General features: G+C 44.4%; 1 protein-coding gene across 1 annotated transcript in view; it reads right to left on the bottom strand.

The window, feature by feature from the left end:
* gpat2 (glycerol-3-phosphate acyltransferase 2, mitochondrial) overlaps nucleotides 1-22,500 on the bottom strand; it is a 103,261-nt gene that overhangs the window by 76,066 nt on the left and 4,695 nt on the right. Inside the window, exon 3 of the mRNA XM_030766068.1 lies at nucleotides 1,359-1,640. Within this exon, the coding sequence (XP_030621928.1) occupies nucleotides 1,359-1,640 (282 nt within the window). The remainder of the gene's footprint in view (nucleotides 1-1,358; nucleotides 1,641-22,500) is intronic.

Here is a 22,500-nt window from a genome sequence, read left to right as displayed (position 1 = left end):
ACGCTGCCGTCTTTCTTGTCCGTTAATTAAGTGCCCGGGAAAAACCCGTTTGAGGTCTTAGTCGCGCTCCGCGGGCCTTGCACGCGCGTTTAACGAAGAGGTCGGACTGGAAGAGAGCCGCGCGTGACAGAGCTGCCACTGCACCACACTGTGTGTAGGCTGTGAAATGAGAGCCCAATAAATAAATAAAATTTACCAGCTGGTCAGTTACAGTTAATGAGCCAATTAGTTATCACACTCAACAGTTTTATGGCTTTATCCCCCCCCCCTCCCCTTGTTAAAATAAATAAATAAATAAATTTAAAAAACTAAAAATGTAAAATTCATGAGCTTCTGACTGTAGCTTGTAGGCATGTTTCTGGCCTCTCAGCAAACCTCTCCGTTCTGCTGGGAACGAGAGCAGAGCTGTCAGATCATCCTCCTTCATCGTTTCTCCCATCCGCCGCAGCAAATGGGAGTTTAAAAGCAGGGGAGTTCAGAACGATGAACGAGCTTTTATTCGGCCTTCGTTCTTATATGACGCCGTCACAGAGGAGCAGAAGAAATTGTTCTTCCAGATATCCTCTGTATGAAACAGGCGGGGGGGGGCCGGGGGAGGGGAGGTGGGGGGGCCAGTTCATGGGGCAGGTTTTCTATTCATAAATTTAGTTAACCCATAAAACGTGACAGCTCGAACATATAAATACACAATAGCGCAGATATAATCTCCCTATTGGGAGGTTAAATCTCAGGATATTCTCATAAACCCTGCAGTTTATTACACTAAACATTCACATGACCGACAGAACGTGAAATATTACTGTTTTCATCTATGGCCAGTGGAGTGCTGCTCAGTTTAGCTGTGCAATTTCCGTCGAGCGTTTCGAGCCCAAAGCAAGGTAAAACGGGCAGAAATGATAGAGCTGATATGAAGTTAGATGAAAACCAGATAAAGCCCTCTGAGCTGGGGGCTGGAATCAACCTGGGAGCTGGGGGGCTCTTGGTTCACCAAATGATTTGATAAAGACAATCTAGCTGTGGAACATGTTTGATTGTTTTTTTATTCACTGTGTACTTCAGCAGCATAACACTACTGACGTAGCCTATGGTTCAACCTACAAACTGACACTGCAGCAATTAAGGAATCTTTCCATTTTGTTCAGCGACATATAGAGAAAGACACTGGCAAGTGTGGATCCTGGCGTACATGTTCTCATTGAAGTGGACACGTACAGCAAAGATCTTTCCAAAAGTGTCATTTGCATTTCATTCATTTGTTTGTTGTTTGGTTGGTTTTTAGGCTTGTTATATGACATCATTTTCCCCCGGCCAAAATAATTCCGCTTCGCTCAGTGATGCTGCCGAGATAATATTCCGACCTCTGTCGTAACGGCAAAGTGGAAATTCCACACCGCCTCCCCCTGCGAAAGCTCCGAGCCAGTGGCTTTATATGCAACGACACATTCCGAGATAAAACGCCAACTCAAGAGCACTTCCCACCGCTGGGACCTGAGTGGCATGTTTGCGTCACAGACGGAGAGATCACTCGGTCTACGAGTCTCCTCGACCCCGGGTGCGCCGTCGTGACACTGGAGGAATCCGTTGATGGCGACGGCCTGAGCGGTGGTCGCGGGGCAGTTTGTAGCAGGAGGTCCCGTAGTCTAGCCAACAAGCAAAGTTAAAAACGTGCTTGCCGACTGGTTTATACGTTCTGACTCTCGGGGACTAGCTGATGCTTTCTTTCTTTTCTTTTTTTTTTTTTAAAAGGCCTCTATTTTCTTTTGGGGAAGGCAGGACAGTTGGAAACCAAATAGAAAACACCATCCTTGCGCCGCCCCCCCCCCCCCCCCGCATGCTGCCTCTCTGTCCCTGATCTGCAGAGAGAGGCACTGGCACACTCACACTCACTTCTTCACTTATCTGCTGATTACACATCAAAGGCGTGACAGACCCGCGGGGCAAAAATCAGCGAAAGAGCATTAGGATACACAAAGCAGCCGCGACGTCATTAGTCACCGCTCATTTCGTCGGCAGACGTGCCAGAGAAAAACTGACAAGTCTCTCCGTCTTTCTGACGGACAAGCCGACGTCAACTGTTCCGCTTTCTTCTCCCGAGCGCATACGAGTGCGTGGTCTTGCGTTATGACGTAATTAAAAAAAACAAAACAAAACAAATAAATACACTGACAGAAAGACTCCTGTGTTCTGTTTTCATACATCAAAAGCAAGCTGAGAAGTCCACCCCCCCCTCTTTTTTATATGTGCAGTGAACAGTTCAGGTAACAACTCGAGGTCCAACTTCAGTGACCACCGCTGAGGGCAGCAGAGACTGTTCATGGCAAGAGAGGAGACTCTGTGATGTAAACAGGAAGAAAAAAAGAGGACTTATGTTGTTGATACAACGCTGTTGATGCAAAGCAATGACTTGTCAGCACTTTTCCACCCCCCTTGGTTGTTAAAGTGTCGCCCGTAGATTTAAGCCAATGCTTTGTTATTGAGTTAGCAGGGCCAATTCTAACTGTGAGAGAATATAAAGGACCCAACCCCTACAGCTGCCAAAAAATGACTCCACCAGAACCAACAGTCTCATCTCTCCCAAATAAGTCTGCCTCTTCTGGCTGCTTCGTCACAGTGAGCCCACTGGTCCCTGTAAAGAGTTTCTCTTTTTTCATTTTCTTTCTTTCTTTCATTTTTTTTTTCTTAAAGGTTCGTTTTTGTTCGGAGTTGACGTCAAACCCTTGACTCACTGCTGAATTCAAACCGTTTGCAAACTTTTTGGGGGGGGGGGGGGGGGGGGGGGGGGGGCTGGGGGGAGTATTGATTTTGCTCTTGCAAACAACTTCAGAAAAAAAGATGTAGGTTGAAAAAAAAATGACTGAATCACCCCCCCCCCCCCCCCCCAAAAAAAACAAAACAAAAGACGACAATCCAGAAAAAAAAACCCAAAACAAAACCAAAAAACATTTCAGTACTCACAACTTGGTTAAGAGCCATGACTAGGAGTCCGTCTCTGCGAGGCAGAATCTATCAATACTACTTGATTTGTCAGCTAATGCATGGGGTTGGGTGAACGCGTTTGGAAATCTACGTGGTTTCAAAGCCCGGAGATCGATAACAGAAAGGAGTCTCCGGGGCTTGGCTTTGATGGGCAACATCATCTGCTCGGTTTCATCCGTGCCTTTTTTCGCTAAACAATTGATTTAGCCCTGAGAATTGAGAGTAAAGCCTTCACCGAATCAATGGCCAAAAAAAAGAAAGAAAAAAAAAGTGGACTTACACTTTATAAAAAACTGCATCGTCGTCAAATGGACTCCACTGAGGGGGAAGGGGGAAAAAAAAAAAAAAAAAAAAAAAAACCCAAAAAACAAAATGACCAACTAGACTGAAAAGGTATTCATTAATCTGAGAGAGAAAACGAGTAACCTTGGTCACAAACGGTAAGCCGAGTATGTCCTCTAGGGACTAAATACCAGGGACTTCTGATCGTTCTCCAAGTGGTTTGTTATCTTCGTGTGAGGTATACGCGTTCTACGGCGTGCCCGAAGAAGTCGAGGAACGGGCTCAGCTGTGTTGGCTCACAACCATCACTCAGTAGAACTACGTTTAAAGAGGAAACCAGCAAAACACCTTACCTTCAGTCAAAACAGACCCCAGAGTGAGGGGGGGGGCCGGGGGCGCGGAGGAACGGGTCACAAGGATGCACTGTAGTCAAAAATATTTCCTTTGAATACACCAGAGAGTGTCAGAGGAGCTCAAAATGCGAACGAGAGACAAGGGCAATTTTTCCTGAGGTCAGTCATGTCTTTGAAGCCAGACAAGTAGCAATCGTCTCTCATATCCCGACGGAAAACACAGAGGAAGTAAACAAACAATCCCCGAACTGCACCGGTCCACTTCTATGGCACAGCTGTTTACCGTGGCTAAGTTTCAGCAGGAGAGCAAAAGATACAGAGAACTACAGGTGTGTGTGTGTGTGCCTGTGCCTTCTGAGACACGGGAGAAGAAATACTCCGCTACACCTGTTGTGAATCCCCCCCCCCCCCGTCTAATCCATTGCTCACACGTGGCCTTAAAAAACTTAAAAGCTCAGTAGACAGGCAATCTGCCAGACAAGCCTTAGTTAAATTTTTTAACAGTCCACAGAGGTTCAGATCTGAGATTGTGTCTTGTGTGAGCACGGATTAAAAGTTTAGATTGATTGCTCAAGCACTTCCATTACCTTTCCTGACAGTGTTGTCTGTCGATGATAAATGCCTCACAGTTGGCAATGAGCTCTTTGGAGTTTTCTCTGGCCTTTTTCAAAAACCCTCTGTCTGCTACCAAACAGAATGGCTGAGAGAATTCGGGGGAGCTTGGAGTGGGGGGGTGGGGAGGGGTGGGAGGCTTGTCCACAGCAAGCGGAAAGAGGGAGAGATGAAAGAGAAAAAAGGGGAGAGGAAAAGGAGGATAGTCGTGTTCTACCTTCGATGCTTCTGTATGCGCAGTCACATACTCCTCATGGATGCCCCGAATGAATTATTCTCATTATCAAAAAAAAAAAAAAAAAAAAACAGCAGGAGGAGACATTTGGCCCGGCTGGGTAAACACACAGGCCTGCTTTCAGAAAGGTTATTAGTCATATGGACGGGACTACATGTCCCAGCAACTGTCCACAAAAAAAGAAAGAAAGAAAAAAAATTGTATTGTTCGCTCTAATAGTGACATCTTTTCCTTTGAATCAATCAGTCATACCAAGAGTACACAGAGAGAGAGAGAGAGAGAGAGAGAGAAAGAAAAGAGCGTTTGTTTGTGGAAAAGATGCACTGAAGCAATATGAAAAGGACGTGTGTATTTCCTATAAAGTGCTACCCACGGTATAATGACCCGAGACAAACATTTCCATATGCATGAAACGCTAGTCATTTAAACAGCAAGACGGCCCTGCATTTCAGAGTGCCTTCTCTCTCTCTCTCTCTTTCTCCTTTCTTAAGGTTGACGACGTTTCCCTTGCAGAGAATCATTAGATTCAAGAAGAAGGTTGTCTCAACCGTTGTAAATTGCCATAGTGTTGGCATGTCACGTCAACAACGTCTACAGCACCACGTGATATGTGGAGATGTAGAGTAACCTCCCGGGGGGGGGGGGGGGGGGGGGGGGGGGGGGTGGTCATAATTAGAAGCACTTTGTGTAAACTAACAATGACCTCAAGCAGCCTCCCCATTCGGCATATTCCTGTAGTTTGTTTTAGCTCCTTCATCTGCCACACGTGATGAGTTGATGATTGGAAAAATTAATGATAAATTCTTACCGACTAACACCACAAAAAGCTTACAAGCAAAGGTCTGGGTTTGTGATGTAGTTTCGGTTTCTCACGTAGTTTTTAAATAAGAGAACATTTTTCCAGTGGTAAACAGAGACTCTTGAGTATTGCAAAAGACCAAAAAAAAAAAAAAAAAAAAGATTTGCGGTTGAGACGACCAGGAACGTACAGATTAGAGACGGAGATACTGCGTTCTAATCAAACGGAAACTTATTTGTTCTCCGCCGTCCTGTCTTCTATCTCTCCGATTTATTCCTTCGCTTTCCCTCCCCATTCCACCTCTGCGGGTTTCCATTTCACTAGGCTACCTCCTAAATCTCTACTGTAACACACACACACACACACACACACACACACACACTCTCTCTCTCCCTCTCCAGTCTCTTTGCCATCTGCCGTTTGATTTGAGCAGTATTTCAGCTTTATTGTCTAACCACTCCTCTCTCTGTAGTTCCTCTTCACTCATTCTCCGGTGGCTTGTCTCATCATTTATTTGTCTCAGTCCCCGCTGCAGCGCTACCAAATCATCCCTCAAAGTGGGAAAAGACTAATTAACTCGCGCCTTTGATGTCTGTTAAAGACACCAAAAAGTAATATTCGGGGGGGGGGACTAGTGCAAAAAGACATTTTAGAAACTCCCTACGGACAACTTCGTACTAATTAGCCAAGAAATACAATGGCAGGAAGGGAAAAAAAAAAACCCCCAAAAAACATTTTGTTCCAGTATTAAATGCAGCCTAACGACACCTGCTAATAAACAAGAGGAATTTCTGCTCCACTCTCAGAAGGTCTTACAGAAATCCATCAGTTCTTTATGATCATAGAAATGTGCCAACGATGAGCCCCTCTCTCTTTGCTTTGCTTCTATAAATTTCCTTCCAATAAAGGAAAAATAACTTCTAAAACTAATCTATAGAGTCACTGCATCAGCTCCTTATTATGGAGATAAATTCTTGTATGAAAAAAAACAACAACAAAAAAAAAAAACCCACACGGAACCTTCCAGTGCATCCGCACAGTCGACCGTTCCCATCCCAGCCATCGCTGGAGATGGTGGGAACAGATGGTTAAGTTATTGAGAGGACAAAAAAAAAAAAAAAGTGTGAAAAATGGAAGATGAATCTCTATAAAAATCAAGAGAATACAAATGATCCGTCAAGATCCAGGCGCAAGTCTTCCTCTCCCCCCTCCAGCTTCCAATAGCAGTAATCGAATCAGCGACCTCATATTACCGTTATAATGCAAATATGACGGATAAAGCTAAGAGCCGATAAAGACACACAGACAGAGAAAGAAAAGAAAGAAAGAGAGCAAGCGAGAGAGAGCACGAGCGAAAGAGAGAGAGAGAAAGTAAAGGAAAAGAAAAAGAGAGTTCACAACAACAACCCCCACAACCCACAACTTTTTTTCTAAGGCTTTTTTTTGTACCCTCTGGACACCCAATCGAATATGTATTCCTTTCCTTTTATCTTTCGTGCAAAGTTGATGGAACAGCCTCAGAGTTTCTTACAAAGAACATATTGGTTGGTTGAGACCTATCGAAACTTTTCTTCACTTCTCTTCTTTCTCTCCCCCCCCGTCGATCTTGCGAGTTTTTCCTTTTGGATATTGATTTGCTTGCTTTCACATACCTGTTCAGTCACATCTATGCCACCTTTTGAGAAACTATTGATTGGAGGAAGCGGATGACAAACAGGCCTGTGTGAAAATGTGACCGAGCGCCGTGGGCGACTGGGCAGGCGTTCCGGTCCTCTAGCGTGGTCCCTGCGCCTCCTGCACTTTTCAGCTTCGCTGCCCGAAACTCAGGACTCAGGAGTGTGTGAGGCAACATGGAGCAAGCATCACGTCGCTGCTTTGCAGAGACTTAAAACGTTTTGAAGTAGGATTAGCGGCCAAAGGGGGCGAAGCCTCGAGGAAAGCGAGAGCAGAGGAGTGTTGGGATGGGATCTGTACTTCGAATGCAGCATCTACAGATTTGACCGACATCCAGTGAAATAAGAGGGGGGGGAAACAAACCCTATGAACACTTCAATAACGGAACCTCGGTCCAAAACCGACGGACCATAGATCAGAATCAGAGACTGTGGAAAAAAAAGAAAAGAAAAAATGAAAAACAGAACCCAAATCCAATTCTCATCGCTGGACTGGATCACTGAGGCTCGCTGCAGCGTGTTGACCCGCGCATATCTGCTCGGACCAGACCCGGCCATGCCCAGCCATGTGAGACCAACAGACAGAGTACAAACATTCCGCGCTCCCCCCCCCCCTTACACACACACACATTCAGCACAAACAGCAGTACATCATTATGACTGCTACATGATGGTGAGTATTCGGGTCCGGGGCAGCAGTGCGTAACATGTGGACCTATAAGATCCACTGAACCGAGTCAGGACAGTTTGAAGTTGGGTCGGGGGGTCACCCGGATGATGCAAACATCACGCTATAGCGCTGTGGCGAGGCTTGCCTTCACTACATTAAAAACCACTACCTTCCGTTCCCATGGAAACCCCAAAGCGCTTACGTCACGGCATCGATCCATCCAGGCAGGCATTTCCACGCACCATCAGCAGAGTACAAACTAGCATCAGGGAATGATGGGGATTAGCGATTATACGTGACCAAACTACATCGACCGAGTCATCAAAACGGAGTGCTCATTGACCATTTAATCACTACACCGTAATCAGTGCCTCTTTAAACTGATCTGAAACAACTCCCCACTCAAATGATTGTTTTATTTCTTCTTCTTTTTTTTTTTTTCTTTTAAACCCTTCTCACAACAGTTCTACGAGACATGTAGTATTCTCAGTTCTGGAAGTCCAGTCTAATAGTATTCATCTAAGAGTTATAAATGCTGAGAAAACTATGCATTTGTCAAATATTACTCACATTTTCTGTGGGGTTTCATAATTAACGAGGAGATGGAGGTGGGCCCACTGGAGGTGGGGGGACGAGGGGACGAGGCCGGTTTTGTGGTGTCTGAGGCCCAGAATGTTCCGGCAAAAATAATAAATGACGGCAAACGGTGACTAAAGCGGAAAAGCACACATATGATCTAAGAGTCGGGCCCAGGAGCCATGGCTGTAAAGAACTGATGGATGTACCCAAGAATACAAATGTGTGCTTTAGCCAAAATATACCCCCAATCCCCCCCCCCCCATTCCTCCCTCCTCACCGCAAGACCACTCGCGCAGAATTTCAAAAAAGAAATCCCAAAGGATTAAGGTCTTATGGTTTTGGAACTGCATCACTCACTCGCAGACACACACACACACACGTGCGCACACACACACACAAAACATCACAGCAGTGCTACTGGCAGAAATTAACCAGGCAGAAGGACCAGAGGAAGAATGATGGATGCCCAGCTTCTGAAAAAAAAGAAAAAAAAAAGAAACGCAACTGTGTGTTACATTATACAAAAGCGGTGAAAAATGGTTCTTATCCTTTGACTTGCTGCCTTGACTCCCCATGACACACACACACACACACACACACACATTTGCATACATACAAAGTGATATGCATAACACAGGCGCACGCGCGCGCACACACACACACACACACACACACACTCGTACACACATGCTTACACACACACTCCTACACATGCACACGCACACACACACACACACTCTGAACACTCCAAAGTGGCAGCAGCTGATAAGGCAAGAGCGAGAAGTGGTGGTGACAGGGAGTTTTGATGGATGGATGGATGGATGTGGGGGAGTCAGTTCCAGCACTCAGGGGGAGTCTCAGCTGATTAATGTCCTGGGAGTCAAGTCACAGAAGACTCGCAGCACAAACAGCGGCCCTGCACGTCACTCCCAAGTTCCAGCCAGGGGAGCATGTCTTTACCCCTGCTGGATATTTATAGGAGGAGTGCATCCCAGGAGGGAACGGAGACACACACACACACACACACACTCTTAAAACATAGACACTATTACATTTACATACATGCTTTGCCTTGTCTAACCATACCCTCTCATCAGTCAGCTTCGTAACCTTCTCTGTAATGACAGTCGAATGGATTCATATCGTTGTCGTCTCCATCAGCACCGATACGGAACATCCACCCACGCGGGGTAAGAGACAGGGGGCCCATCAGCCACAAGCGCAATCGCTAGACATCATAAGTGTTACTTCTGTTCCCCGGCATTCAGTTTGCGCACTCGGAAATGTGAAAGCCCATCCATTTTCCTATGGAAACTATTTTTCAACCCCCCCCTCCCCCCTTTCATATAGAGCAATATGAGAGTCGTCCACAGCACGACAGTAACAGACCAATTCCACCGGCTGTCGTTTACCCCTCGTTAGTGTACCTGCTTGAAGTCATTACACATTATCTACAGAAATGCTTGCAGCACACACGCACACACATACACACGCACACACAAGCTCACTCTGAGATTCAAGTGCGCACAAGCACACACACTCGCACTTGTGCACGTACACACACACACACACACACACACTCGCACACACGCTCACTCACTCTCTCTTTCATTAGTATTCCTGGGAGTATGCATATATAATTTGTTTAAAGACAAGATTAGATACGTGGCCTAAATAGCACAACCTGTCTATGCACGTCCCTGTATGTTGTCAGCGCGGAAAATAGGGCCCAAAGGGTGCAAATTTCACAGCAGTTCAAGAATATTCTATGTCTTATCAAAACAAATCTCTATGACCGCCGCATGACCAACTCAAGACGTTTGACTTTTTCCTCGATCAGATTCAAGATACAAGTAAGAATATATTCATAACTCGCACGACACAAATGGACACAGACCATAAAAGAGAATGCATAAAAAAATGTTTTAAAAAGATAATCATTGAAAACTTTAATTTAACTTTCTGCTGCATAAAACTAATTACACAGAAAATGATGATGAATCCAATTCCCTTAGCATCATTCAAAGATCCACATATAAATAAATAAAGAGGAGAGGCTTGTTTTTCCCCAAACCAGGCAATTTGTCAAGATGATATGCTAAGAAATTACTGTGAGTGTTTGCATTCCCAGCAGTCCTCGCCTCTGATGAGAAGACCGACGCACAGGGTGGAGTGAGAACCAATCTCATCTTGCATCTAGACCTAAAGAGCTACCCTAGAAGGGACGGAGAGAGGGAGAGAGAGAAAGAGAGTGAGTTAGTGAAAGAGATGAAGAGGAGAGAGCATCAAAAGAGAAGAGGAAAATGAGAGTGGGTAGCTAAAACAGTAGAACGTGCTCTGTCAGAGAGAGAGAAAGAAACGATGAGAAAGAAAGGGAGGGAGTTATCGAGAATAAACTTATCTGAGAGAAGTGGAAGTAGTTCAGAGACACAGGTGTACAGTGAGAGAGAGAGAGAGCGCGAGCGAACGAACTCATCTGTGCTTGTCCGTGAAGAGGCTCTCTGCGAGAGAGTGTTCTAAAAAATACATAAATATATTAAAAAAAAAAAAAAAAAAGAAAGAAAAAAAAAAAAAAAACACAAAAACTTTCATTTGGAAGTAGAGTGATGGGAGTCACACAGACAGCCACTTTAGAAACACATTTAATTTCTTTTTTTTTTTTTTTTTTTTTGTTTGTGTTTTTTTTCCCCTGGCAAAGACAAAGCCTGAAAAAAAACAAAAAACAAACAAACACCCAGAGAGAGGCTCTTACCATTATGTTAATGAACAGTGCATTAGAAGGAGAAGTGGCATGAAAAACAATGCCTAAGCTAAAAGGCTCCAGGCCGCGTGTTCCCCTATGAGTCACTGCAGAGGTGTGTGTGTGTGTGTGTGTGTTTGTGGGGTGAAAGAGTGTAATTTGTGAGAATATGTATGGATCTCTTGACCATTTTTAGAAGTGATGGACCTCTCGTTCCTTTCTCTCTCTCACTCTCTGTTCTGCTCTGTTCGACCGAACACACTCTGTTATACGAGTATGAAGTGGATGACGCATGCTGATGGAACACATGTATATCTTTGAGTGTGTGTGTGTGTGTGTGTGTGTCCGCGCACATCGTGGTATTAATAGTTTCTATTAAATGAAATCGGTCTGAGGACACAGGTGAAACAGTCTTTCCAGATTATATTCATAAGTGGTACTTACGGAGGGTTTAAAAAAAAAAAAAAAACACAAAAAAACCAACACTCGAAACTTTTCCCCCCCCTCTCCGTCAGCCCTAACAGACTGAACAGAACAAGAAATTTCAGGTTGTAATTACGCCCAGTTACAAGCCGTTTCCGCGTGCCGCTTCCCTGACAAATCGAGAAGATGACGTGCCAGAACTTCTGTTTGACACCGAGTGCTGATTCATTCTAATGGACCTGCTGTAATGAAACTAACTTAAGACTGCCAACGCTTTTTTTTTTTTTTTTTGGGTCATGACCCAGTTCGTATATAGCAAGCTTGGTTCCTCTGGCAGCAAGAGAAGGCTTTTTCGATTGATCGACTTCGACTGCTCGCCTGTCTTCGGTCTGATTTTCTCTCGAGACGTCTCGTCCGCATAATTGGAACGCAAACCACCGAACGTCATCAGACAAGACGTAATCTTCATCGATATACATTCCTCTTTTGGACGGCTGATTTCTGACAAGCTTGGATTCTGTGTGGGCAGAAAACACAGATCTCCGTGTAATTAAGACGGCACATTTTAGCTCGCAAACAGTTATTTCGGTGCACAGCTGTTACCGCAAGAACTAGCGCTCAGGGAATTTAGCCGCGCATGAAAAGAAGGGTTTCTTAGTCAACACGCTCTACCACAGGGCCCAAGCACAAAGAAACCATAAGACTTGTGATAAGTTTAACAAGAGGAATGTGACCCGCTGGTATGAGGAGGATGCATAATGAGTGTCTCTGTATCCTGTCTTCCGTCAGAGAGAGCGAGGGAGGAGGGGGGGGGCAGGGTGGCAATGACCACGCTTGAAAAAAAAAAAAACACCAAAAAAAAACAAGGTTACCCAACCCTGACACCCTGAGCTCTGCTTCAGGCAGCATATGACTGGAGCAGAAGGATTTCACAGAGCCCACGAGACAAAGGAACATATTATCATCAGTGTGTGTGTGTTTGTGTGTGTGTCGGTCGGCATGTTTTAATGTTTAAAAACTAGGTTATCATTAATCAAAGCCCCATTTCACAGCACACCGAAGTAAATGACAAATGCACATAAAAAGCAAGTGTGTGTGCATGCGCGTGTGTGTGAGATGAAGGTAGCCTAGTTTTAAAAAAGACCAAGCAGTCAGAGACTCCACATCACAAAAGACAAATACAGACATACAAGCTGCAAGACTGTGTGTGTGTGTGTGTGTTATAGTGCAATGTATGATGTGTTAATACTGCTGTGGAAAAACTTACCATTCCCAAACTGACCCCTTATTCCCATGATGAGCCTGTGTGTGTGTGTGTGTCTGGGTCTGTGTGTGTGTGTGAGAGACACAGAGCATGAGCAGAAGAGAGAGGCCAGGTGAGAGGGGCAAAGGCCTAAGGAAACACAACTCAATACAGACCAGTAATTTTCTCTCATTCTGACCACAAATTTAAATTCGGTTCCAAACTCTGTAAAAACATTGTGTCGCTCCGGTTTTGCTTGTTTTTTTTTTTTTGTTTGTTTAGGGGCGGAGTTAGGGTCGTTCGGCTTTAAAATAGACGTGATGAGTCACACCGTAACGATTCACTCAGAGAACTGCTCCCTCTTCAAGTTCAGCTCATTATTAGCATCACTGCAAACGACAAAGCAAAGGAAAAAACAAACAGTTATTTAAGGTCTAATCACACATTTAGTAACCTATAATAAAGCCTTAAGTACATTTACTTTGATCAGACCAGATCCCAAGGACACACACACACTCTTTCGCTATCTCTCTATTAGCGTAACACAAATATAAATATCTGTAGGTGCGCTGCCTTGCCAAGCTCAATATTTTTTAGCTTGGGATGAGATTAAAGGATCCTAACGCGCTCTCTTCAATAAGACAAACTGCTTTTGCTTCCTGACTGGTTCAGTGTCCTTCTCTTGCTCATCAGTCTAAGTGTGTTCTTCCAAACGGATGAGGAGAGAATGGCGCTTCCATAAATGTTTAGTGACAACGTGTACATACAGGAAATGACCCTTGACCAGGCAACAACACACACACACACACACACACACACACACACACACAGCGCATCTGCAAATTAGCTTTAGGACCACCAGAAGCAGAAAAATAGAGCAGGAGACAGATTGTAGAGACAGTTCTAGTTTTCTGCATGTCACAAAAGAGCAATTCAATATAAAAACACAGGACTTCCAACGTTTCTTGTTTTGGTTTTGTCTTTTTTTCTTCCCCTATAACATGCCAAGGTGATACAATCACCTTTGGTAAACTGACATGACAATAGTACATATATTACAAAAGAAAAAAAAATGGAAGTCGTAGGCCGTCCTCGCCATTGGAGGAGGGGGGTGGGGCGGGTGACCTTTGGCTTTTTATCATAGATACGCAAGTAATGCTGTGGAGGACATTTCAAATTTCAAGGAGGAGAGTTTCCTCTTTGGAATGGGGGTGAGGGTTGGGGTATTTGATGTCTTACCCAGTACAGATCAGATGAAAACCATTATATGCACACCAGACATCACGGTGAACTCGCTGAAGCACAAAGCTAACAGAACGACAATCACATTCAGAGGCTTGTGCATACGTATATGAAAGGAGGAGTGGAGAAAAGAATAAGAAGAAAAAAAGTCTCCCTTTAGCAAGGTCAAAAAAACCAAAAAACAAAAAAAAACAGGGCTCCCAAGAGATTACGGTTTTCAGAGATCTATGGACTTGAGCAAAATGAAAAGAAAAAAAAAAAAGGGGCGGGGGGGGGGGGGAAGAAGGCAGCAGGCGTTTGAGCATTTTTAGCATGCAAGGCACTGTCCACCTGTCGCTAGGGTTTGACACTTTGAAGTAGCCTAAGTCATTCAACTCCTCTCCATAGAAAGGAAGAAAAAAAAAAAAACCTAGCAACCGATGGCTGTAAGGAGCACAAATCAGAGACCTGAGAGAGATGGGGGGAAAAAAAAAAAAAAAATAGCCCTTTCAGACATCTCCGAGGAGCCCTTAACCTGTCCACATGCTACTGTCTCACGCCATTACTGCTGCCATTGGCTGTTACACTACATCTATTCATATCCGTCCACAATCACAGTTAACTCCAGCTGTGTGTGTGTGAGAGAGACACAGAGAAAGCAGGGGGGATAATGAGACTGAATGTATGCATGTTGCTTCACATCAAGCTCTCCTGGCAAAAAAAAAAAAACGTAAGATCAAATGTAAGATTTACCCTATAACGAAGGACACAGGTAGGTCAAAACACGACTTTTGTCTTTCTTTTTTTTTTGATACAAAGACATCTTCACAGTGACGTTTTACACCCCCTTTCACCTTTTCCTGTCACTCTGATGAAATAAGAGAGATTAAAAAAAAAAAAAAAAAAAAAAAAAGAGAGGGTGACGCAAATTTCCTGCAACGCATGGACATGCGGCTGCATTGACTCTCATTAGTTGGATAAGTATTCAAAAACGTCAGGAAAACTATCAGTCTACAGTTACCAGACTGCGCACTCAGTCTCCCTTTCAGGCTTATTAAAGGCAATTAGGCTCCTATAGAAGTTCAGCATCTCTGTCACTCTGACGGGGGGGGTCAATGTGATTCGTCTGCCCGAGACCGACTTCCCCCGACCCCCTGACGGCTCTACTGCTGCGACGGGTCGAGGTCAATTAGACTGAGGTGCCAAAGAACAACAGGTCAATTAGTGTGAACCGTACTGAAAAGGAATCCAACTTTTTTCTCGTCATGGCAACATGTAACAGCAGTGACAACTTTTTTCCTTTTTTCTTTTCTTTTTCCCTGTTTCCCCCCACCCCCCCTCTTCTCATAGTGATGGGTCCAAATCCATTCACGTATGATCTCACTTTTTACGTTTCATAATGTCATGTTCCAGTTCCGTTTGGAAGCTCATATTTCCCGGTTGGGAAACACTCGATTGAGTGCACTCTGGTTGTATCTACAGTTTTTAAACCAATCAGGAAATACAAGCTTCCGTCGGAACTTGAACATGTCGTTATGAAATGTAAAAAGTGACATACATCACGCGTGAATGGATTTGAAAGCTATTATGGGAATGCCATTTCACATGGACTGAAAATACCATAATCGCTGGCTAGACTGAAATGGGTGCCAAGAAGTTAAAATTGTTTCCATTCATCTGATAAAACCAGGTAAACCAGTCCAGACCAGTACTGAAACAGTTTACCATCCATCTCTGACATCACTGCTGTTTTTCGAAAGACGTGGTGAAACGTTTCGTATTCATCGAAATACCGTTATCCTCAGAACAAACAGGATAGCACAGAGGCTACCAAAGTTTCCCATGTGGAGTTCCTCCGACTCTGAGGGTGGTTCAGTCGCTTGATTCCGGGAAGAAAGCCGATATTTACGGGAATCCCACATAACTTGAATGCACAGTCAAGCCATGGAGTTCACCAAAAGCTACTGCCTTCCCCATGCACCGGGAAAAAAAAATGCATGATTGACTGTTACAACAAGCACAGAAAAACTTCAAAACTAGTAATCAGCACACTTAAAGCAAAGCCAGGCACATCTGACAAAGACAATCTAATGTACAGAGTGGAACAAACTTTACGAAACTTGTGTAGAAAATGAACAAAAGAGGTAAACAAACATAACACCCTACAAACAGAGGAGGAGTGTGTGTGTGTGTGTGTGTGTGTGTGCGTGTGTGTGCCCCGAGCCACTTAGTGGAACAAGATATCTTTCCCCCTTGTAAATCAATATTTCACAGTGCTGACCGAATCAGGCCAGTAGAGAAGAGAAACGTTCATGTGTGAGATTGCCTGCGTGTGTGTGGTAAGCATTTGTGCATTTGTGTGAGAAATGTGAGGTAAAAAAAAAAAAAAAAAGGGCCCCTTTTAATGACCTGGTTCTGTATGTCGACTCAAGCAAACAATCCAAGCAGACTGCCCGACGAGGCAATTCCCCGTTCAGAGGCTCGCTGCCCCACATCCGAGATTTTGGCAGCGAGAACACTGCCCGGCTGCGTTGGCACCGCTGCCCGAATGTAGCCAGGGGTTCAGGCGGACATAAATTGGCTCCGCTCCCGCGAGCGCCTCATTGGCCAAGGTCACGCTGTTGCCGCTTGCTGCTTGTTAGCGGCCGCCGACAATAACGTGCCTGCGTCGCCCCGGGGTGTCGTCACGCAATTATCGTTCTCCTCCATGCGTGTTTGGTTCCTCAGCGGCGCTTAGCAGCTCGCAGGGGTGAGGAGGTCATTAACCCTCATATACATGGCCCGTCAGGCCTGTAAGGTGATGGCGGAGATTTTGGAGGGTTCGCGTTTGATAGGTTATTCCAAATTTAGGACGAAAATGTGTGGAAAAAAAATTAGAGTCATAGTATGAATTCAGAACCATCTGAATTTTCAGTTAGTTTTAAAAATAAAAGTAAGCATGGTTTCAGATATGAATGGGTGGTCTAAAAAAAAGAAAATTAAGCCGTCTACAGTAAGCAGTGCATCAATTTCTCCTTAAAAAAAAAAGAGAGAGACAGTTTTTTTTTTTTTTTTTTTTAAACGCTGGAACGAGGATGAATTTTGCCTGCTCACTTGTCTGTCTGTCAGTCCGTGTCCAAGAGGCTCTCTCATACAAAGGCTCCAACAGAGAGGAGGGAGAGGATAAAGTGTAAAAAAAGAAAGAGAGAGAGGAGGGAGGGAGAGGGTGTGAGCAAGGAGGAAGAGGAGGACAGAGAGAGGAGGTTTTTCTGGGTCTGTTTGGTCAGATAGCCCTAATCCTCCAACAGCATGACAGGACAGAAGGCTAACACTTTTTTTTTTTTGACGACGACGTCTTTCAAACTTAAAACCTTGTTTGCTCTGCCGACTTTAAAGAAAAACTTTTGATTTATTTACCTTTAAAATCCTACCGAAGGGGAGGAGGCGACACTCACACCGACACTTTGTTTCCTCCTGTAATCTCAGCACTGAGCTCTAGGATGCTGCGTTCAGACAAAGAACTGAGAAGCACGACGCCCAACTGCCAAGGGAACTGAAAACAGTGGTGCAGCAGAGAGCCAAAAAAAAACAAACCACAACCTCTTAAACATCGAGTGTAATTTAAGAAACAGATTAGTTTTTAAACTGTTACAAGTGCACAGGGCTGTAACCATCAGACTCAGACAGACAGACACGCTCACACACACAGAGAACTGAATATCTGTGGCTGGGCAAGTCTCTCCATTAAAAAGGTCTAACAAAGGGACGTGTAGTGTAGAAACGCTGGTTTTACGCTGACTTTTACAAGCGTAATTGCGGTGAAACTGAATAAATTGAAAGCACTTGAAAGCACTGAAGAGAGTTAAGGAGAGGGAAGAAGAAGTGAAGCAGACCGTGATTGTAATTCCAGGCGGTGCAGAAAATGTAATCCAAATCCGAAAAACAAATCTGTCACCATTAAAAAAAAAAAAAAAAAAAAAAAAAGGAAGCCTCGGCAAGAACTCGCAGGCCCAGCATCAGGACCAGTCGCCGTCTCTAAGACAGAAAACTTTCCTATAGAGGGGGCAATTACAGGGCAAAAGTCCATTCCTATGGTTTAGCATTACATTCTGAAAGCGTTGCTCCTCTGAACTGTACAATTTGTCTTCCTTACGGAGCATCACGTAAGGTCACCTTAAAAAAAAAGTCCTCCTCTAACTTCCTTAACATTACGCCCTCTTTACTTTCTCTCTCTCTCTCTCTCTCTCACTTGCTCTCCCACACATTCTCCACTCTTATGACCATCCAGCCGTTTTTTGACTCTGATGTTTCCTTTTTCTCCTCCATCACCACCCACTGGACTTGCATACAGATCTGCTCATCTCCCAACCTGTAGTCCAGTTTTGTGTGTACTTAGGAACGCCTACGTAACCGAGGAGAAATTATGCCTTTTTTGAGACACAGGCTGATTATAAAACTCACACTACAACGTCTGTTGCTCCACCATACAAACACTTGGATTTTTAAATTTGGTTCTATTTTCATCAAAAAAACAAAACAAAAACAAAAAAAAACCTTATTTTCTGGAATGACCTAAAACACATTCAAAACTACGCCAAATTACCGTGTTACCATGCAGCAGTGACTTGTGTCGACGGCAAATTACCAAACACACAGCATGTTTAAAATGTCAAACGTACAACAAATCGTTGATCAATGTTGAGCGCGCTGAAATAACAGATCTGAAAAAATTGCGTTGACCATTTAATTACGAGGAGGACATTGTCAAATTGGGCTCATTATGTCAACAACAGCGAACATCCCCTCTAAAAGGACAGGTCCGCTGTGGCTGGTTTGTTTGTTTTTTTCCCCCCCAGCGTTGTTCTCTTACCTGAAAACTTCCCTCGGCTGCTTGTGCGTGTTCTGCTGGAGTTTCAGAGCTCTATCAAAGCAGCGTCCTTAGATGAAAACAGTTTGAGTGAACCAGTTCAAGCTTTAGCATCAGAAACTTAAGACAGTAGGTTTGGAACTTAGCTACCATATGTCAGCAGAACACTTCAAAAGTCCCTATCAGCAGAAACTAAATTAAAGAAAGATCCCAATGGTGAAAAAAGGAAAAAATATGTTAAAACTCATGGCAAAGATACACTTTAATTCAACACGGTTCCCATGAGACACCACAACAAGAACCTATTCCAGTGGATAAAGGATGTGTCATTGTCTGGCGAACCTTTGTGGATAAAAGTGTACCGCGTAAAACAGTTTTGCTTTCCTTCATGAATAATTGAAGTTTACTGTTAAGGGAAAAACAACAGCTTTGCTAGCATTTGACAGCATTACATCCCCGGAATGCTTATGAATACAGATTTGCCACTCCATTGTCTGTCTGTCTGTCTGTCTGTCTCTCTCAAACACACACACACACACAACCAGAAAACTGCCACGTACTGCCATTTATGCCATCTGTGTCCCTTTGTGAGGCGAACTGCAGAGAGCGAGATTGACACAGCCAAAGCTGAGTATTGTCCCAGCAGGATTCCATTAAGTCAAGGCAAAAGCACGGCTTGTGGACAACTGCAAACGTGTGGAAAAGAACTGTGTGTGTGTGTGTGTGTGTGTGTGTATCCTGCAGATAGGGAAAGAGGAGACTCCGTACTTGACGTACGTAGTGTACGAGCAGACACACAAACACAAGGTTGCATTCCAGCGTCCATGCCCACGCCAGGGCGGGGGGGGGGAGAAAACATAACCTATGGAGTCCTTGCCCAGTTACGCCTCGCTACGCCACCTGCAGTTTTATCAGCGCTGCTCGGACTCGATAATTAGGGGTAATCAATCATTTAAATTCTACCTGACCGAACTGAGGACGCATAACAAACTCCAGAGTCACTGTGGCGAAGCCCCCCCCCCCCCCCAAAAAGAGTCACACCGGTGCTCACCTCCTCGAGGAGATGCGAAGGAGGTATATTCAGTCTCTTTTGTTCCTGCATCTTTTGTGAAAAGGTCAAACAGAGCAAGCAAGCGATGGGAGAAAGCGTGGCGTACTTCAGAGTCCATTAGCTAAAAGTCTGCAGTGAGAGGTGGACGCTGGGGAACAGACAATAGGTCGAGGTTTGGTTTTTCTTCTTTGTTTTTTTTTTTTTGGGGGGGGGGGGGGGGGGGGGTCTTTTTGGCTCAAAGAACAAAATATAAAAAGGTTTTGTTTTTTTTAAAAAAAATGCAAGTAATGAGAGGGAGTTGTTTCATGAATTTTTTACCTGTCAAACAGATTGAATTATTCCTTTCCGGTACCCACAACAAGTTTGCTTCATTTTACACAGGCGTCTGACCAACTACATACTCTCATCTCACTCACTCATTATCTGAGCTGCTTATCCTGATTAGGGTCGTGGGGTTGCTAGAGCCAATCCCAGTGCTCATAGGGTGAAAGACGGGGAAACACCCTGCCTTACATCACACACACATTCATACCTAGGGGCAATTTAGTGTCTCCAATTAACCAAACCTGCATGTCTATGGACTGTGGGAGGAAACTGGAGCTCCCGGAGGAAACCCACGCAGACACGGGGGGGGGGGGGGGGGGGGGGTTATGCAAACTCCACGCAGAAAGGACCCTGGCCGCCCGGCCGGGAATCGAGCCCGAGACCTTCCTGCTGTGAGGCGACAGCGCTACCCACTGCGCCACCATGCCGCCCCCAACTGCATACTGTACGTAGTAATTACGTACCTGCTAAATTGAGGAAAACTCTGCTTTTTTTCATTTTACATAACATGTAATTCATTCTTTTATTACTGCTCCTTTCTACCGGCAATTTGTTGTGTTTGTTTTTTTTTCCTCCTTTCTTTAAACTCCCATTTGCTGAGGAATCACACTTCGTAGCCTGAGTAAATGGCACTGGGATCAGGGACACACTTAGACCCACTCCTCACACACAGTGCCCTCCTGACATCTGCATAAAACTTATTTACCTCCAGTTGAGAAAAAGCTGAGGAATCGTTTTTAAAAAAACAAAACAAAACCCCATAGCAGGTGGGTGGGGAGGGAGGGAGGGAGGAATCTCTCTCTCTCTCACACACACACCGACTTACTGAGTGAGTGTGCTCCAAAAGGGCTTTAAGGGCCAGCTAAGCAGAAGCTCTCCCCAGCGATTTGCCGAGTCACTGCTGTGATGTAGCGTCCAGATGCACCAACATATGGCAGTGTTTTCCGCCTTCTTGGAGCCACTTCATAAAACTTTCACAGCCGAAAAAGAAAGAGAAAAAGAAAAGAAAAAAAAAAAAAACACACCACAAACATTCATAAATGAAACCTGCTGATTAAGATCTACGGCTGAGCGCGCGGCAGGTGGATGCACTTGACTCGCACTCGAATTTGTGCTTGTGTTGCACAAACACTTAAGATTACGATCCAATGCGGCCAATCAGCTTCAAGATGCGACACCGAAAAGGAATGGAGTATTTTATATGAATGGGACAGATTGCAAAATCAGATACATATACGCCAAGTGGCCCCTTCATTAAACACACCTACCACATGCTGAGCTGTTCACAACAAAATACTTGCTTCTCCTCAAAATGAATAGCCCGAACTTGGCAGAAAACAGATTTAACAATCCATCAAAAAGAGTGTCACAGGAAAACTGACCTCAAATGACTTCTTTGGGCTCTAACAGCTGTAGGACCCCAGCCAAGGGTGGACAACTGTCCCAAACAGTTTGTTCCGTATCACCTCACACTTGAAGGTTGGACTGAGATCTGGCAACTGAAAAGACCCTTGCACGAAAAGCTAAATTCACCTATGTGCCCCTTCTTGGACAGTCTTAACCTTGTGCTGCGGATGCACACACTGCAGACGCGATAACACTGGAGTGCAACGAGGTTGTCCTGCACTCGAACGTTATTCGAACGTTGCTTTACAGAGATCAAAGGAATTCATTCGCACCACGAGAACGCATCTCGCTCCCAAAGACTGTGGGTCATAATGGGTCCATTCAGAGCAAGTACCACAAAACCTCATTCAAGATCAGAAGCAACGATTACCATAGAGGCCTGTGTGTCTTCGTTTTTAAAAATAGATTTTAGTCTCAATGTTGTGATGAGTTTAATTTGAGAGAGTCAAAGTAAAAACATTTCAACTCAAATGTCCAAAATTAAATGAGCTTAACGGACAACAATCAAGCGAAAAGTATTAAGGCTGGCAGACCGACCAGCAAAATCTAAGATAACGTTTTTTTTGTTATGATAAAAATCCAGCCAATGTAAAATCTGTAGATTAATCCAGACACACCTAAACATGTACTCTGATAAACAGCCAGGCACATTCTAGCTCTTAGGCCTGTGAGCAATCTTCCAATCAGGACTTTGAACTGAATCGCGGAGACAAGAAGATTTCTGTTTAATCACTACATTTACCTACTTCTCGCCAGCTGCAGCAAAATGTCGTTCGAGCGTAACAGATCAAAATTTCAAATGACCGCCCAGAGAAAACAAAAATAGAGACGAACAGTGTTTTCGCACAGGAGGGGGGGAGGGGGGGGGCAAATCTGAAATCTACACCGTCAACTCATTTGTCTATCCCCATATTGCCCGTGGGTAAGAATATCTGCAAGTATTTAGTTGTGAAGGAAACAGAAAACAACAAATTATTCACTGATTAGACCACCTATGAGCCTACACTTTATGTAAAACAGAGTCCGCAATGTTATATTTGGTCGCAAAAATGACTACACATAGCAA

Source organism: Chanos chanos, chromosome 1, assembly GCF_902362185.1.
Source record: "Chanos chanos chromosome 1, fChaCha1.1, whole genome shotgun sequence".
In the NCBI taxonomy this organism is placed as follows: domain Eukaryota; kingdom Metazoa; phylum Chordata; class Actinopteri; order Gonorynchiformes; family Chanidae; genus Chanos; species Chanos chanos.
The sequence above is the reverse complement of the archived record's forward strand: the minus strand, read 5'-3'. Positions and strand labels throughout refer to the sequence as shown.